This window comes from Erinaceus europaeus, chromosome 8, assembly GCF_950295315.1.
Source record: "Erinaceus europaeus chromosome 8, mEriEur2.1, whole genome shotgun sequence".
Lineage (NCBI taxonomy): Eukaryota > Metazoa > Chordata > Mammalia > Eulipotyphla > Erinaceidae > Erinaceus > Erinaceus europaeus.
Genome location: NC_080169.1, coordinates 93593864 through 93613330, shown reverse-complemented (window position 1 = coordinate 93613330; position 19467 = coordinate 93593864). Strand labels below are relative to the sequence as shown.

The 19467-nt window shown below is 37.0% G+C and overlaps 1 protein-coding gene across 2 annotated transcripts in view; it reads left to right on the top strand.

Moving 5' to 3' along the window:
- Positions 1-19467, top strand: part of IQUB (IQ motif and ubiquitin domain containing) — a 72208-nt gene that overhangs the window by 50901 nt on the left and 1840 nt on the right. For both annotated transcript variants that reach the window (XM_007531684.2, XM_060196501.1), the window contains 2 exons: positions 1980-2228; positions 8126-8311. In XM_007531684.2, the coding sequence (XP_007531746.1) occupies positions 1980-2228; positions 8126-8311 (435 nt within the window). The remainder of the gene's footprint in view (positions 1-1979; positions 2229-8125; positions 8312-19467) is intronic.

Sequence of the window (19467 nt, the reverse complement as noted above, 5' to 3'; positions counted from 1 at the left end):
AAAAAATTGATTTAATAATGATTGACAAGACTGTCGGGTAAGAGAGGTATAATTCCACACAATTCCTACCACTAGAGTCCTTCATCCCATCCCCTCCATTGAAGCTTTCCTATTCTTTATCCCTCTGGGAGTATGGATAGAGGATCACTATGGGGTACAGAAGATGGAAGGTCTAACTTCTGTAATTGTTTTCCTGCTGGTCATGGGGGTTGCCAGTTCAATCCATACTCCCAGGCTGTTCCTATCTTTACCTAGTGGGGTAGGGCTCTGGAGAGGTGGGATTCCAGGACACATTGGTGAGGTCATCTGCCCAGAGATGTCAGGTTGGTGTCATGGTAGCAACTGCAACCCGGTGGCTGAAAAGCATTAAGATATAAAGCAGAACAAACTATTTAATAATCAGGAATCTAAAGGTAAGAATAGAGCAGATGAGATTTGGAATCTCCATTTTGGAAAAAACTAGGAAATCTATTTTAAGTTTATTCTAATTGGCCCATGACTTTACCAATTTTTGCCTTAGCCTGACAGCCAACATGCGTATGGACTAAAGGTATTGTCTGGGAAGATGGTGTCAGAATTGGAAATTTCTAAGATTCAACATACACCTTCTTTATGTTTTCTTAAAACACTTACTCCACAGAGTTATAATCATTACAGAGCAGATTCAAATAAATATTGAGAGAACTTCAAATGTAACATGTATTTCAATCAAAATACCTTCTTCATCTCTCTAATATGCTGTAGTAAAATGGGGTCAAAATCATCTGTCAGTTATAAAATACTTCAGTCACTAAAAGATTAAACCATCTTCTTTAGTACTAACAAGATGAGACTTCTGAGAAGATTTTTGTTCCATAAATCTAAGATAGTGTTTTATAGAAAACTATTGCAACCACTTCAGTAAAGTTTGGTGGGTATTAACTACAGAATTGTGAATATTATCTAGGTCTAATAAGAATTATTAGAGTTGTAGTTTAAGCAAATGGCTTAAAATATAAGTATGTAGTCAAAAAATTTAGAAAAATGTTTAATTTTTCACTTTAAATGAATTTTAGAAAGTTAATTGTATTGCACTAGAATATCAGAATATGGGAGTCGGGCTGGGCGGTAGTGCAGCAGGTTAAGCACACATGGTACAAAGTGCAAGGACTGGAGTAAGGATCCCGGTTAGAGCCCCCGGCTCCCCACCTGCAGGGCAGTCTCTTCACAGGTGGTGAAGCAGGTCTGCAGGTGTCCATCTTTCTGTTCCCCTCTATGTCCTCCCCTCCTCTCTCCATTTCTCTCTGTCCTATCCAACAACAACGTCATCAATAATAACAGCAACAATAAAACAACAAGGACAATAAAAGGGAATAAATAAATATAAAAAGTTAAAAATAAAAGAATATTAGGATATAACAAAAGTCAAAAGAAAATTTGCCTCTTTATTATTCAAATCAAAGTTTCAGTTGTCCTTCTCTAGACTTACTCAGTTTTTGTTTCCAATAATATAGTAATATTTAATGTCTTCTTTAAAATATAATTTTATTGATTTATTAAATTTCCACTTCAAAAATTTCACTCATAATATCATATAATATTTAGTGTCTTCTTCAAAATATATAATTTTATTGATTTATTAAATTTTCACTTCAAAAATTTCACTCATTTGGGGTGAGTTTCGACTGAGTCAAATTACAAACAGCATATGAGGCTTTGAACCCCAGAGTTTCTACTAATCTCTTAAATCAGTTTTCTAGATAATTTTGCACGTATTTGCAAGGATTGATGAATAATATCGATTTTTAAAAACATATTCGCAGAATTAATGTAGACTGCTTGAAATATATATTTTGTAAGGAATTGCAAGATGGGGAAGGGAGAGTTCTGACTTTGAAAGTTAACCAATTTTTTCTCATTCTAATATACTAAGCTCCAGTGGTTACGTTACCTGGAGTATGTGTATTTGCTGACTTTTCCTTTCTTTCATTATTATTTAGGTCCCTCAGGATCCACTGAAGTTTTATAAGAATATTTACTTTTGCCACAGTTGCCAGCTCTATTTGCCTTCTACAGAATTTGCCGTATCTTCTACCTCCCAGCGCTTATTTCGGTGCCGTAATTGCACTAACCTTGACAATGAGACTCGGCAACGAGAATCATTTTTGAAATACAAATCTTTACTTAAGCGACTCTATGTTTCAGAAGCTAATTATGATGATGATTCTAGAATTGCTTTCCTGATGCAGGTATGAGCAATAAGAATTTACAATTGTAGATGAAATGTGTCTGTGGCAAGGAGTCTGTCTTCAAAGAAATTGGAGTGAAATGAAATCAAGAGGAGTTGAATATCTTTTTGCTTGGCAAACAGTGCTCTTGAGTTATGCATTTTGATACTTAATACTAAGCTATGCTCCATGCATGCACTTGTGAACAGACCCTTACAACCTAGAAGAAAAAATATAGGAAAGACTGTTACCAGTTCCCGTAATCAAAGTTACGTTCAGGGCCAGGCAGTGGTGCACTGGCTTAAATGCACACAGCAGGAAGCACAAGAGACCCGCAGAAGGATCTTGGTTGGAGCCCCTGGTTCTCTATAGGCAGGAGAGTCGCTTCACAAGCTGTGAAGCAGGTCTGCAGGTGTTTCTGGGCTTTTGTCCCCCTCTATATCCACCTCCTCCCCTCAATTTCTGTCTATCCTACCCAATAAAATGAAAAAAAAAAAAGGCCTCCAAGAGTAGTGGACTGGAAACTGGCACAGCGATAACCCTGGTGGCAAAAATAAAATAAAATAAACTTCTTCAAAAAAAGATAGAGAATGGGAAAGCTATCGGCGAGGGGATGGGATATGGAGACAGGGTGGTGGGAATTGTGTGGAGTTGTACCCCTCCTATCCTACGGTTTTGTTAATGTTTCCTTTCTTAAAAAAAAAATACATTCTTTGTTAAAAAGGGGAAGTATTATGTGCAGTGTAAGCATCTCATAAAGCAGTTGGTGAAATTTGAGGGACAGAACAGACTTCCTTGAGTAAGTGACTTATGAGGCCCAAGGAGTCAGTAGAGGTCATTTTACTAGGACAATGAGGAAAACATGGTAGACAGCAGGAAGCAGGAATAACATGTATGAAGAATCAGACGCAGAAGTGGAGAGCCCAGATAATTGCAACATAGAAGACAAACATTTTGGGCATCTGATATTTAGGTCAGGGAGATCGCGATTTAATGTTACTGAAAAAGATATATTGGAAGTTGAAGATATTAGAATAGGGTACTGATGGCAGCATAGTAGATTCTGGTCTGTCTTTTAATAGATGTATCTTCGAACATGTTACTTAACATGTTTGTGCCTCCATAACCTTACCTGTAAAATAGGTGTGTTAATATTATTAACTTGTAGCATAATTATAAGAATAAAATGAATTAATACCTTCAGGATAGGGAAGTACCTATGTAACATTTTCCTCTCGGTTGTGCCATGACCTTGTGCATGTGACATTTCACTGCTTTCGGGTCACCATATTTATTTATTATTAATATTATTATATGCTTACCAGAGAACTGCTCAGCTCTGGCTTATGGGGGGATATGTGGAATGAACAAGGGCATTGGAACTTCAGGCATGAGAGTCATTCTGCATAACCACTATGCTGTTTCCCCATTCTCCATGTTCATTTAAAAATTTTTACCTTTATTTATTTATTGGATAGAGACAGCCAGAAATTGAGAGGAAGATACAGAGAGACACCTGCAGCACTGCTTCACCACTTGTGAAGCTTTCCCCCTGCAGGTGGGGGCTGGGACATTGAAACAAGGTCCTTGTGCATTGTAATGTGTGTTCACCCAGGTGTACCACCACCAGCCCCCTTCCATATTTTAAAAATTTTTTAAAAATTATATATATGGAGAGAGATAAAGAAAGACACTTGCAATACTGCTTCATTGCTTGTGAAGATTCCCCCCCCCCCCAACCATAGGAGGAGACCAGGGGCTTGACCTGCATCTCTGCATATTGCGTCATGTATGCTCTATGGGGGTGCACCACTGCCCACCCTGCCACTATGTCTTTATTCTTTTTATTTCAAATAAAAAGAATAATAATAGAAGAGAGAGACAGTGACACTTCCTTTGATGCTGTGAAACTCCCATGTGATACAAAGGCTTGAATCTGGGTCATGTGGTGCACATATATGCAAGGCACATGACCTACTGAGCGAGCTATCCCTTAGTCACCCATATAAATTTTTGAAATAAAATGGGTGGATGGATGAGTGATTAGTGGTTCAGAACATGGGGGTAAATGATCTCCTTCTACTGAAATAAAGGAGAGTAAAATTGTATTGTACCATCTGTTGGTTTTTATTTCTAGACTAAATCGAGGGGAGGTAATTAAAAGGTATATGGAGTGTACAGAATATTTGGCAGTGAAATTTCAGTCATTGCAGAGAGTGAGATAAAGGTACTGTCTCAGAAAATAAATTTCCTGAAATAATGTTTACCCTTATCATTGTACATGCACTCTGATGATTTCTATTCAGTTCAATTCTACTCATTCTGATTTCTACTTGGAATTTTATTTTATTTTATTTTATTTTTTACCCCAGGATACTACATCACATCTTGAAAATCACAAGATAATCACAGAGTTTTCCCAAATGAATGAATATATTGTTAGCAAAATTATATTTATTTAATTTTAAACTCATTTTTCCTCCAACAATTGCTGATATATCTATACTTTCCTGGAAACCTTACATTTATTAGGGTAGTAATATAACTGACCTACAAGTACCTCCTCAAAATTTTAGATGAGGCTAGTTAAACATTTTCCAGAAAGGTAGGGCTATTTACATTTTATAATTATATTAATACCAATTTGGATTTCTACTCTATTGATTATCATAAGAAATCAACTCACGAATTTGTGGAGACTGGCAAGGTAAGAATTTGAAGTCATTGTTCAAGTTCAGTGCCAAAGGTCAGCAGGTGAAGAACCAGGAAGAGCCAATGGTCCAGTGTGAAGGCATTCTAATAAAGTTATATCCTCAGGAGAGGAATTGCAGGGTCATAGGGTAGGTCCACTTCGAGCCTTCTGAGAATTCTCCTTGAGTGTTGTAACATGTGTGCTCAACCAGGTACACCACTTCCAGGTCCCAGTTTCTAGTCTTTTGTTATTACTCTTAGGATCGTATACAAAATGAGTGTTCAGTATTGTTTTACCTTCAAAATTGGTATGATTTTGACTATTTATTCCAGTAGTATTATTGGCATGCATAATTTAAATGCTTGAATTTTTCTCAATGGTTAAAAATTTATGGGTAATAGAGCTTAGCATACTGAATCTGAATACATTGACATGTAAAGTGATGAAAGCTAAACTATAAAATATAAGAAGTATAAGTTCTGCTTAGATGTTTGATTATTTTTTTTCTTAGTCTCTTGATTTATCTGTACATCAATACCACCCAATAGTGTTGCTTTGTTATTTTATAAAGAGTTTCTAAGGACTTTTTAAAAGACTTTTTATTTATTCCTTTGAGATAAATAGATTATAGATGATAGATAGAGGGGCTGAGTGGTGGTGCACCTGGTTGAGCGCACATGTTACAGTGCACAAGGACCCAGGTTCAAGCCCCTGGTCCCCACCTGCAGGAGGAAAGCTTTGCAAGTGGTGAAGTGGTACGTCTGTCTTTCTCTCTCCTTCTCTATCATCCCCGTCCCTCTTGATTTCTGGTTGCCTCTATCTGATAAATATAGATAATAAAAAATTTAAACAAGAGGTAGATGGATAGATAGATGGACGGACAGATAGACAGATACCAGAGTACTGCTCATCTCTGACATACGGCAATGTCCGGAATGGAATCCAGGGCCTCAGATCAGACATACAAGTCCTATGTTCTGATACTGAGCGCTCTTCTCTGTCCTTTCATCAGAATTGTATCAACATCAAGTATGATGACTAATTGAAAGGCAGGTAGTTCTCAGAGGCTGACCACTGTACCTATCATTTGATATTTACACGCAAGTATATGCTTCATTTTTCTTCCTACAATTTTGAAATTATTATTAGGAAAACTGATACAACTAAAATTAAAAACAAAATGTGAACACAGTGCACATTTTTGAATATAAATAGAGACATGAAATACTGACATTTGAAATTCTATAGATTTTCCACAGCAGTTACATAGCATTACCTAAATTTCTAACATTAAGTGTAAGCTCGACTGCATTTGTTAAGTTTAACGTATTGAATTATCCATTTTTGAAACTCTATTGTGGCTCATAGTGGCAAGTCCTTTTTAAAGCCTTGTTAAACTGTGCAAATTTTTCTACAGTAAAGATTACTGATTTTCCAACCAAAATCATTTAAATAGTATGCTTGTACTTTCTAAACAGGCATTTAAATAATATTCTTATACTTGTAAAGATTGTCCTTACAGAATTTTAAAAAATTTTAAAAAATATTTATTCCCTTTTGTTGCCCTTGTTGTTTTATTGTTGTTATTATTGATGTCGTTGTTGTTGGATAGGACAGAGAGAAATGGAGAGAGGAGGCGAAGACAGAGAGAAAGATACCTGCATACCTACTTCACCACTTGTGAAGTGACTCCCCTGCAGATGGGGAGCCAGGGCCTCGTACTGGGATCCTATTCCAGTCCTTGCGCTTCACTTACGCAATATGCACTTAACCCACTGCGCTACTGCTGGACTCCCAGTCATTCACTTCTTAAGATTGGTTCATTCCAACCAAATTTAGAAAAGATTCATTGCTAGCAGAGTATTTGATTTTGTATTCAGGTGAATGGTAATCAAGCTGATTTAATACATGTGTCAAGTCAGTCATGATATTCTGGAAAATCTGCACAGGGAATCAGGGCAATTTTTTTTTTTTCTTTTTTCTTTTAAATGTCATTTTAAAAATATTTATTTATTCCCTTTTGTTGCCCTTGTTTTATTGTTGTAGTTATTATTGTTATTGATGTTGTCATTGTTGGATAAGACAGAGAAATGGAGAGAGGAGGGAAAAACAGAGAAAGATAGACATGTGTAGACCTGCTTCACTGCCTGTGAAGTGACTCCCCTGAGGGTGGAGGGGGGCGGGGCTCGAATCAGGATCCTTACTCTGGTCCTTGTGCTTTGGGCCACGTGTACTCCCGCTGTGCTACCACCCAACTCCCCCTTACAGAAATGTTATCTTTATATAAGCAGACCTTCTGATGAAAAGTCATTTGAGTTTATTTATTTTTAATTAAATTTCTTAATTAAATTAAATTAATTTTAATTTAAAAATTTTAATTAAATTTATTTATTTTTATTGTCACTAGGGTTATTTGCTGAGGTTCAGTAACCACAAAACCAATCCAATGCTTCTGCCACCATTTGCTCCTAGCAGCAATTTTCCCTTTTTTTTTTTTTCTAACTTGATAGGACAGGTAAAAGTTGAGACTGAGGGGAATAGACACACAGAGAGAAAGAGAGATAGCTCCAACCTGGGTCCTTAAGCATGGTAATATGTGTGCTTAAATGGGTGCACCACTACCTGTTCCCCACCCCCATTCAAGAGTTTTATTTAATACGTCTGAAACTTTTTCACCTCTTTAATTAAAATAATAATGTTCTTTGAATAACACTCAGGAAAGTACATAGTCTTCACTAAATCTCAGTTTCTTCATTCATAAACAGGATAAGATGATATTAATGAATTTTGAAAAATACTTAGTATTATATTAATGCAAGGTAATGCTAATGTACTGGAAGAAATATATATGCTAATTACTCGGTAAAAATATAGAAAACTGGGGAATGTTATGCATGTACAAGCAGTTGTATTTACTGTCAAATCTAAAACATTAATTCCTCAATAAAGAAATAAAAAAATGGCAAGAAGCCAGTGAACTAGGTCACTTGGAAGGTCTCCGCTAAAAAAAATAAAATAAAGATAACCAAAAAGAAATATATAGTCATGACTCTGAGATCAATAATGTAATTTGAGCAGAAGCTTCCTACTGCTAAAAAAGCCTTGCAAATATGGTTTCTCTTTAAAATATATGGTTGATGCAATTTAGTTAATCAAGTAATATAATAATCTTAAATAAATTTTCTGTTTAGAAAAAAAAAACTTTTTCAAATATGTCCATATGCAGCTACAGGACATTCAGTATCTGACAGAGAACATTTGGTCATCCCAGTCAGTACTCAGTGCCTGGAAAGACATTAACGATCTGGTGATGGTCAGGTGGAACAAGAACTTGGAGTGGTCTCCCTGGAACTGCATCCTGCTTACCAGAGAGGAAGCTCAGGCTCATCTCAAGCTAGAAAATGTTGAAAAGGTAAGAAAGTCACGTTTTTTGAGAAACTAGTTTCATCTTTGGAGTTGCTAGAGAAAACTTGACTCTTTTCTGCATAAAGAATCCATGATTAATAGCATCAAAATATATGGATGGCAGAATTTAAAAACTGAAAAGAAACTAGGGCAATAAGTTATTGTGTAAAAGAGATCTGAATATTTTACAAGTACCCAAACCTACTATTTTCATTTAATAATAGCTCATTAGTTCCTCAGTAAGTTCTATAGGGGCGGGGATTTTTGTTTGCCTTGATCATGTCTAGATATCTAATACTTAGGACGGTGCCCGTTACTGACAGGGGTTTAATAAGCATTTGTTGAATGAATAAATGAATGTTTACCACTAGATAATTATTTGGAATCTAGAATCTTTCATTGTTTAGATCATTATCACAAATGTGTTTAAAAGTACATCGAGTTCTCAAATTTCAAGGCTCCAATTTTCATTTGCTTCCTGCTGATTGGGAGTGGAAAAGACACTATGAAAATTAAGTATCATTTAATTCTCATAACTTATACTGTGAAATATGTAAAACATCTTAACAACCAGAATCTAGCTATCCCTGAAGAGTCCCCTTAGAGACCCATTTACACTAGGACACCTAGGATCCTAACAGGTGATATTGATGTTCTGTTTCTGTTAGATTAAATTTGTCTTTAATTCCAATAGATATATATATGATAATAAAGAAGTTACTTCAAATATAGTTGTCATTTTAAAAAATTCTATTCGTTACAGGTGTTTGTACTGGGAATGTGGAAAGTGTAAAGAGGAAGAAGTAGTTATTATTATTTATCTTTTTGAATAGTGTTTTAGTAGAAGCCAAGAGTGGTTTTTCCACTCTAGGGATTGAAAGAAAGGGCAGCAAGAAATTGAAACTGTGTTAAATATTATATTTAGGAAACTAAGCATTATAGTAAATATTTAATTATTGTAAGCATAGCCAGTACTTGAAATATGATTTCATCTAAGGCTATAATAAGATGTAAGTTCATTTTTCCAAACTGATATTTCACTGCTTCTTCAATTAATTCATACAACTCCCTTTGTGTATTTAATCAAATTATTGCACTATCAAATCAAATGTTGTATTCACTTGTCATTCCTATTGAATTTCTTTTTTCTTTTTTTTTTAAATTTAAGAAAGGATAAATTAACAAAACCATATTGTAGGAGGGGTACAGCTCCACACAATTCCCACCACCCAATCTCCATATCCCACCCCCTCCCCTGATAGCTTTCCCACTCTCTATCCCTCTGGGAGCATGGACCCAGGGTCATTGTGGGTTGTAGAAGGTGGAAGGTCTGGCTTCTGTAATTGCTTCCCCGCTGAACATGGGCATTGACTGGTCGGTCCATACTCCCAGTCTGCCTCTCTCTTTCCCTAGTAGGATGGGTCTCTGGGGAAGGAGAGCTCCAGGACACATTGGTGGGGTCTTCAGTCTAGGGAAGCCTGGCCGGCATCCTGATGACATCTGGAACCTGGTGACTGAAAAGAGAGTTAATATAGGAAGCCAAACAAATTGTTGAGCAATCATGGACCCAAAGCTTGGAATAGTGGAGAGGAAGTGTTAGGGGGATACTCACTGCAAACTCTAGTGTACTTCTGCTTTCAGGTATATATTTTGCAGTAGTTTATGGATATGTGTGAACATATGCTCTCTCTCACAAAAACTGGTATATATCTAGGTTTTGGGACTTTGTTAGAAAGTGAACCACCTGAGATGGAATTAGAGTATACTATGAAAAGAAAGCTCTCACCCAAGTAATGAAGCTGAAGGGTTGTCATTCCACACGTGAAGTCTCTGGACACAGTCTGAAGTGAAGCATGTTGAGCTGGCCGTCATTGCGTTGATTAGGTTGTGATCGGCAGATGCAATATTATTTTATATGGATTGGGAGAGGCATACAGGAAAGTGGGCCCTATTCAAGGGTTTCAGGACTGGGGGAAGTAGAGGCTCTATAGTGGAGATGTGAGGTTCCTGCTGTCTTAGGGTTCCAAAAGACAATCGATAGTTAATGTTATCATCACATTATTTGGTAATTGGGTTAACTTTGAAAAGTCCTTTTGTTAGGGTTTGCTGTACAGTACCCAGTATCTTGTATATAGCTGTGCTATTGGTTGCTTCTGATCTACTTGGTCTAGGCTTTTGAGAGAGTCCGCCTATCAAATACACAGCCTATATATTGAAAAGATTCAGTCTGTGTTTTAACAAACTTCGAGACATACAATTAATTTTCCCCCTCTCATATTAATTAACTAGTGATTTTTATGACTACATTTTACTAGGAGTGTACATAAACACCATTTCCACCACCAAAAGACTGTGACCCATCGCTCCCACCTACTCCCATCCCCCACTGGCCCAGGAAGCTGTATGTCTACCCCTCACCACAGGGCTTTTACTTTGGTGCCCTACTTACAATTTGGTCAGGTCCTGCTTATAGTTTCCCTTTCAGATCTTCTTACTCAACTTCTGTTGATGAGTGGGATCATCCCATACTCATTTTTATCTTTCTGACTTAGCTCACTTAATATAATTCCTTTTAGCTCTGTCCAAGATGGGTCAGAGAAGGTGGGTTCATTGTTCTTGATAGCTGCATAGGATTCCATTGTGTATATATACCACAGCTTTCTCAGCCACTCATCTGTTGTTGGGTACCTGGGTTGCTTCCAGGTTTTAGCTATTATGATTGTGCTGCTATGAACATAGGAGTACACACCTCTTTTTGGTTGGGTGTTATGGAGTCCTTGGGGTATAACCCCAGGAGAGGAATTACTGGATCATATGGAAGGTCCATGTCTAGCCTTGTGAGAGTTTTCCAGACTGCTCTCCACAGAGGCTGTACCAATTTACATTCCCACCAGCAATGTAAGAGGGTTCCTCTGTCCCCACAATGTCTCCAGCATTTGTTGCTGCTGTCCTTTTTGATGTATGCCATTCTTACAGGAGTGATGTGGTATCTTAGTGTTGTCTTAATTTGCATTTTCTGACAATCAGTGACCTAGAGCAGTTTTATATCCTCTGCCCATTTTTGGATGGGGTCATTTGCTTTTTTGGTGCTAAGCTTGCTGAGCTCTTTATATATTTTGGTGATTAGTTTCTTGTCTGATGTATGGCATGTGAAGATCTTCTCCCATTCTGTGAGGGGTCTCTTTGTTTAATAGTTTCTTTGGCTGTGCAGAAGCTTTTCAATTTGATGTTGCCTCATTGGTTTGTTTCTGCTTTAGTCTTCCTTGCAGTTGGATTTGATTCATCAAAGATGTCCTTGAGGTATAGGTGGGAAACTGTTTTACCAATGTTTTCCTCTAAGTATTTTATTGTTTCTGGTCTGACATCCAGGTCTTTGATCCATTTGGAATTGATTTGTGTTTCTGGTGAGATAAAGTGGTTCAATTACATTCTTCTGCTTGTTACAACCCAGTTTCCCCAGCACCATTTATTGAAGAGAGCCTCCTTCTTCCATTTAATGCTTTGGGCCCCCTTATCAAAGATTAGATGTCCATAGGTGTGGGGATTTATTTCTGGGCTTTCAATTCTGTTCCACTGGTCTGTGTGCCTATTTTTGTGCCAGTACCATGCTGTTTTGATGATGATGGCTTTATAATATAGTTTAATGTCTGGGCGTGTGATGCCTCCATTTCTGTTTCTTTTCCTCAAGATGGTTTTGGCAATTCTAGGTGTTTTCAGGTTCCAGATAAATGATTGTAGTGTTTGTTCTATACTCTTAAAGAAGCTTTAAAGGTGGAACTTTGATGGGTATTGCAATAAATTTGTATATGGCTCTGGGGAGAATATTCATTTTGATGATATTTATTCTTCCAATCCATGAGCATGGGATATCTTTCCATTTCTTGGTATCAGTTTCTATTTCCTTGAGTAGTGACTCATAGTTTTCAGTATACAAGTCTTTCACTTCTTTGGTCAACTTTATTCCTGGTATTTCATTGATTTTGCTGAGACAGTAAATGAGAGTGATTTCTCGATGTCTTCTTCTTCAGATTTAGTGTTTGCATAAAGAAATGCCACTGATTTTTGTACATTGATTTTGTAGCCTGATACCTTGCTATATTGCCTAATAACTTCCCAAAATTTTCTGCTGGATTCTTTAGGTTTTTCTATGTATACTATCATATTATCTGCAAATAGTGAGAGCTTGACTTCTTCCCTTCCAATCTGTGTTCATTTGATTTCTTTCTCTTGCCTGATTGCTATGCTATTTCTTTCTCTTGCCTAATTGCTATTGCTGTTCCCCAATCTGAGGGGGAAATGCTTTCAGTTTCTGTCCATTGAATATGATGTTGGCTGCAGGTTTGCTATATATGGACTCCACTATCTTGAGGAATTTCCCATCTATTCCCATTTTTTGTAGAGTTTTGAGCATGAATGGGTGTTGGATTTTGTCAAAGGCTTTCTCTGCATCTATTGAGATAATCATGTGGTATTGCCTTTGCTTTTATTGATGTGGTAAATGACATTGATTGACTTATGGATGCTGAACCAGCCTTGCATTCCTGGGATGAATCCCACTTGGTTGTGATGTACAATCTTTTTGATATGTTGCTATATCCGGTTGGCCAAGATCTTGTTTAATATTTTGGCATCTATGTTCATCAGAGATATTGGTCTGTAGTTTTCCTTTTTTGTTGTGTCCCTATCAGCTTTTGGTATCAGGGTGATGTTTGCTTCATAGAAGGTGGAAGGGAGTATTCCTGTTTCTTCAATCTTATGGAAATGCTTAAGAAGTATGGGTACTAACTGTTTCCTGAAAGTTTTGTAGAATTCATTTGTGAAGCCATCTGGTCCAGGACTTTTGTTGTTTGGGAGATTCTTAATAATGGTTTCAATTTCTTTGTCTGTGATTGGTGCATTTAGATTTTGTAGTTCTTCTTGGTTCAGTTTTGGAAGGGCATATGCTTCTAGGAATTGTTCCATTTCTTCCAGATTCTCTAGCTTGGTGGCATATAGTTCTTTATAGAAGTTTCGCAGGATTCTCTGGATATCTGTGGTGTCAGTTGTGATATCTCCTCCATTGTTTACAATTCTATTAATTTGAGTCTTCTCTCTTTTTTGTTTTGTGAGTCTGGCTAAGGATTTGTCAATTTTGTTTAATCTTTCAAAGAACCAACATTTGGCTTCATTGATCTTTTCTATGGTTCTTTTATTTTCGATGTTATTTATTTATGCTCTAATTTTAGTGATTTCTGTCCTTCTGGTTGCTTTAGGGTTCCTTTGTTCCTCTTCCTCTAAGTCCTTGAAGTGTGCAGTAAGGTCATTCATTTGAGTTTTTTCTTGGTGTTTAATATGTGATTGCATGACTATAAGTTTCCCTCTCAGTACTGCTTTAGCTGTGTCCCAAATATTTTTATAGATTGTGTCTTCATTTTCATTTGTTTCCAGAAACATTTGAATTTCCTGCTTGAGTGAGTCTCTGACCCAGTGGTTCTTAAGGCATATATTGTTTAGTTTCCAAATTCTGTGACTTTTAATAATTGTCTGTTTGTTGTTAAATGTTAGTTTTACTCCACTGTGGTCTGAGAAGATGCTTGGGATGATTTTGATGCTCTTGAATTTACTGATGCTGTTTTGTGGCCTAACATGTGGTCTATCCTTGAGTATGTGTTATGTGGATTTGAAAAGAAGGTGTATTCCAGTTTTTTGAGGTGAAGGACTCTGAAAATGTTCAAGAGGTCTAGTCTGTCAATCTCTTCATCCAGTTCTCTTGTATCTTTGTTGTTTCTCTGCTTTGTTGATCTGTCTAAGTGTGAGAGTGGGTTATTTAAATCTCCCACTATTATTGTATTACTATTGATGTATTTTTGAAATTCTTTCAGTAGGTGCTTGATGTATTTAGGTGGTTCATCATTGGTTGCATAGATGTTAACAATTGTTAAGTCTTCTTGGCTGATTAATCCTCTAATCATTATGTAATTTCCTTGCCTAACTTTTATTACTTTATTTAATTTAAAATCTATTGTGTCTGAGATGAGAATCCTGTTCCTGCCATTTTTTGTGGTCCATTAGCTTGTATGATAGTTTAACATCCTTTCACTTTAAGTCTGTGTTTATCTTGTTGTGACAGATGGGATTCTTGCAAGCAGCATATGGTTGGGTTATGTTTTCTGATCCATCCCCCCCACTCTGTGCCTTTTGATGGGTGAGTTTAAGCCATTGTCATTTATTGATATTATGGATTTAATGTATTGTAGTGCCATTGTTCAAAATAAATTTTTGTTTGCTCTGATATATTGGAAGTATTACAGTGATGTTCTTGTTTATAAGACGCCTTTTAGAACCTCTTTGAGGGCCGGTTTGGTGATGGTTGCTTCCTTTAACTGTTGTTTGTCTAAGAAGGTTTTGATCCCTCCATCTAGTTTGAATGAAAGCCTAGCAGGATATATTATCCTTGGTTGAAACCCTTTTTCATTCAGGGCTTGATAGATATCTTGCCATTCTCTTGTGGCTTTTAGAGTTTGAGTGAAGTCTGCAGATAATCTTATGGGTTTTCCCCTATATGTGACTTTTTGTTTCTCTCTTGCAGCCTTTAGGATCCTTTCTTTATTCTTACTCCTTCTCATTGTGACTATGATGTGTCTTGGTGTCTTCAGGTCTGGGTTAATTCTGTTTGGAACTCTCTGGGCCTCTTGAATCTTGATGTCCTTTCTGTTATTCAGTTCTGGGAAGTTTTCTTCTATTATATCCTCTAGAATGTTTGCTTCCTCTTTCTCTCTTTCTTACTCTGGCAGGCCAATTATGCAAATGTTACTTCTTTTGAGATCATCCCATATGTCTCTGTTGTTGTTTTCAGTGTCTCTCAATCTCTTTTTGAGCTCTTTCACCTCTTTCTTAGTTTTCTCTAACTCATCCTCTGTCTGACTAATTCTGTTTTCTGCTTCCCCTTGCCTCAGTTTCTTTCTTCATTACAGCTATTTCAGCTTTCAGTTCTCTAATTGCCTCAAGATAATCAGTATTTTCCTTGGGGGTCTCAACTGTTGTTTCCCTAATACTGCCATTCCTTTCCTCCAATGTTGTTTTCATTTCTGTGATTAATAAGTTTATTATTGCTTGCATACTTTTCTTATCTATGGTTACTTCTGGCTTATTTGTAGTTTCTTCTGGGCTCTTGTCTTCATTCATTGGAGTAGCGGTTTTATTTGTTTTTGATCTACCCATTTTTTTGATTTATGTGTTTCTTTTTTTATGCTCTTTTGTTCCTCAGTTGTTGTGTCTTGAGTACAAGAAACACTGTACTAAATACCTTTATGACAATTGCACTCACTAACCTCAGGAATTACAGTAGCAACTGAAGCAAGTATTGAAGCAGTTTAATCACTACCCGTTAGCCAATGTCTCCAGTCCATGAAAAAATAGTAATCAAATCCCAGTGAAGAAGAAAGAGAAAAGAAAGAAGGGATAGCAAGAATAGACAGTTTTACAAATCTACTATCCACTGTATATTCTAGGGGTAACAAGAGGGGAATGGGAACTAGAGCAGAGATACACACATAGAGAGTCCACTCTGAGTCAGATTTCTTCCCCAAAATAATTCCTAAATTCAGAAAGGCAAAGAAGAAGGAAGTAAGAAGTGTATGACAAGATAAAAAATAAAAAAAAAAACGAGAGAAAAGATAAGAAAAAGAGCTGTAATTAAAGAGCAGTGAAAGTAAAGTGTATTTCTGTGATTACTTTATTTTTAATTTAATTTAATTTAATTGTATTTTATTTTTTTTAATTAGCTAGGAGGAGGAGGAAGGGGAGAGTGTGTAGAGGAGGTAGGAGTAACAAGACAAGTTCCTCCCACAATAGATAAGACTTTCATTACCCTAGCAATGAAAGATACCCTAAGAGTTAATTCTGATCAACCTAAAGGGGGGGGGGAACATATATGCCTTTATATAATATTAATAATAAAGTAGAGCAGAGTAAAAAAAAACCCTGTCCCAGATTACCTCAAACCTCATGAGTAGTGGCAGCTGATTGTTAAGAAAGAAAAACAAACAAACAAAAACCCTCAGGACTAGACAAGGATAGCTGAAATAGACAGTTATGCAAATCTACTATCCACTGTATATTCTAGGTAGCTAAAGGAGGAAGGAAAGTTTAGCGGAGATACTTGCAGTGAGAGTCCACTCTGAGTCAAAATTCTTCCCTAAAATAATTCCCAAATGTGTATCAGTGAATTCAGTGAAAGCACACTGTTTGGTGGTGTGGGGGGTGGGGCCTGTGGCTTTGGAAGCTGTAGGATTAAGAAAGAAAGGATGACAAGAATGAGAAAAAGAAAAAAAGAGAGAGAAAAAAAGATAAGAAAAAGAACAGTAATAAAAGAGCGGTGGAAGGAAAGAGTTTTTTATTTAAAAAATTTAAAAAATTATTTAATTTTTTAATTAATACTAGAGGGGGAAAATTAATTGTATGTTTCGAAGTTTTTCAAAACACAAACTGAATCGTTTTAATATATAGGCTGTGTAATTGATATGCAGACTCTCTCAAAAGCCTAGACCAAGTAGATCAGAAGCAACCAATAGCACAGCTATATACAAGATACTGGGTACTGTACAGCAAACCCTAACAAAAGGACTTTTCAAAGTTAACCCAATTACCAAATAATGTGATGATAACATTAACTATCGATTGTCTTTTGGAACCCTAAGACAGCAGGAACCTCACATCTCCACTATAGTGCCTCTACTTCCCCCAGTCCTGGAACCCTTGGATAGGGCCCACTTTCCCGTATGCCTCTCCCAATCCATACCAAATAATATTGCATCTGCCGATCACAACCTAACCAACACAATGATTGCCACCTCAACATGCTTCACTTCAGACTGTGTCCAGAGACTTCACGTGTGGAATGACAACCCTTCAGCTTCATTACTCGGGTGAGAGCTTTCTTTTCATAGTATACTCTAATTCCATCTCAGGTGGTTCAAAGTCCCAAAACCTAGATATACACCAGTTTCTGTGAGAGAGAGCATATGTTCACACGTATCTGTAAACTCCTGCAAAATACATACCTGAAAGCAGAAGTGCACTAGAGTTTGCAGTGAGTACCCCCCTAACACTTCCTCTCCACTATTCCAAGCTTTGGGTCCATGATTGCTCAACAATTTGTTTGGCTTCATATGTTAACTCTCTTTTCAATCACCAGGTTCCAGATGTCATCAGGATGCCAGCCAGGCTTCCCTAGACTGAAGACCCCACCAATGTGTCCTGGAGCTCTGCTTCCCCAGAGACCCATCCTACTAGGGAAAGAGAGAGGCAGACTGGGAGTATGGACTGACCAGTCAATGCCCATGTTCAGCGGGGAAGCAATTACAGAAGCCAGACCTTCTACCTTCTGCAACCCACAATGACCCTGGGTCCATGCTCCCAGAGGGATAGAGAGTGGGAAAGCTATCAGGGGAGGGGGTGGGAAATGGAGATTGGGTGGTGGGAATTGTGTGGAATTGTACCCCTCCTACCCTATGGTTTTGTTAATTAATCCTTTCTTAAATAAAAAAGAAAAAAAAATTTAAAAATTATTTAATTAGCTATCTGGTGGGTGGTTTTGGCTACTTAGAAAGAAAAAAGGGCCAGAGGTTTCAGAAGGGACTAGACATAGAATGAATGATACTCCCTGGTGGGACAGGGATCTTGGTAAAGAAAGAAACTCAGCAGGGCAGCCTGCTAGAAGCTGGTCCCCAGGGACTGGTTATGGTGGGTTGGGGAAGGGGGAGGAGGTGCGCTTTGGAGATAATAATTTAAAAGAAAAATTTTTTTTCTCTTTTTTTCTACTCTATTTTTTGACCCAAATTAAGTTATAGTCACCTCCTTGGTGTCACCGCTAGGACCCCTTATTGACTGGCCTACTAAAGGCAGAAAATCCTACCGTTTCCAGAGGATATGGTCAGATCTCAAGCCACTAGCAGCTTCTCAGTCCGCCATCTTCCGGGAACCCCCTCCTATTGAATTTCTATAAATAGTGCTAAGGTCCTCAAACTAAAAAAAAAAAAAAAAATCCTTTCCAAATGGTTTTGAATTGATGCAATTCTTTATGTATTAATGTTCAGCTCTTATTAAAGAATAGTTTGTTTTGCAGTACATTAAACCATTGCTAGAATTTTTAATGCACAGAGATACTTGCTTTTTTTTTTTTTAAAATGTAAAACATGATTTTCTGTATCCATGCCACAAGTTATAGGAAAATCATGATAAAAGTAATAGATGGTGCTTATTCATTTAACCAAAGTTATTTTCTAATTATGCTAGATACTGTGCTGTATGCTTAGATAAAAGCAAGAAATGTAATGAGCACAATTATTGTTTCACTTACATTCAAATTCAGCAGTGAGGAAGTTTTATGACACAATCATCTTTGGGGTTAGTTTACTTGATAAGAAATTCAGGGTTTGTAAGTCTATAACTAGTATGGTGACTCCACAATACTATCAGAAACCCATGACCCTTAACTTTAAAAAAAAATTTATTTATAAAATGGAAATATTGACAAGACCATAAGGTAAGTGGGGTACAATTCCATACTATCCCCACCACCAGAACTCCATATCCCATCCCCTCCCTTGATAACTTTCTTATTCTTTACCCCTCTGGGAGTATGGACCCAGGATCACTATGGGGTGCAGAAGGAGGAAGGTCTGACTTCTGTAATTGCTTTACCGCTGAACATAGGTGTTGGCAAATTGTTCCATACTCCCTGCCTGTCTCTCTTTACCCTTAACTTTTATCTCAGCCAGATTTCACATTTGATTTACATTTTTATGTTTGTGTATTCTGAAAGATAAGATAGTCACTGTATCTATGCATTACAGCCACATCCTAGGTTTAGAAAAAGACTAGATATGCTTGATTATCTTTCCACTCTTAAAAAGATAGAAAAAAGCAAAAAACAAAACAAACAACAAAGGTACTTATAAACTTTATCCATTGGAAACTTATGATTTGGTCAGCCTTAGCTACAATAAAGGTTTTGGAGGATGGACACATTACCAAAACCAAAAACAGGTGCTATATACATAATCAGGTCTCTAGATACAAATGAATGCAAGTGTACTATGTGCACTTAACTCAGTGTGCCACCGCCAGATCCCCCTGAAGCAAGTGTCTTAGATTGGCAACTAGCAGTCAGTCATTCTCATT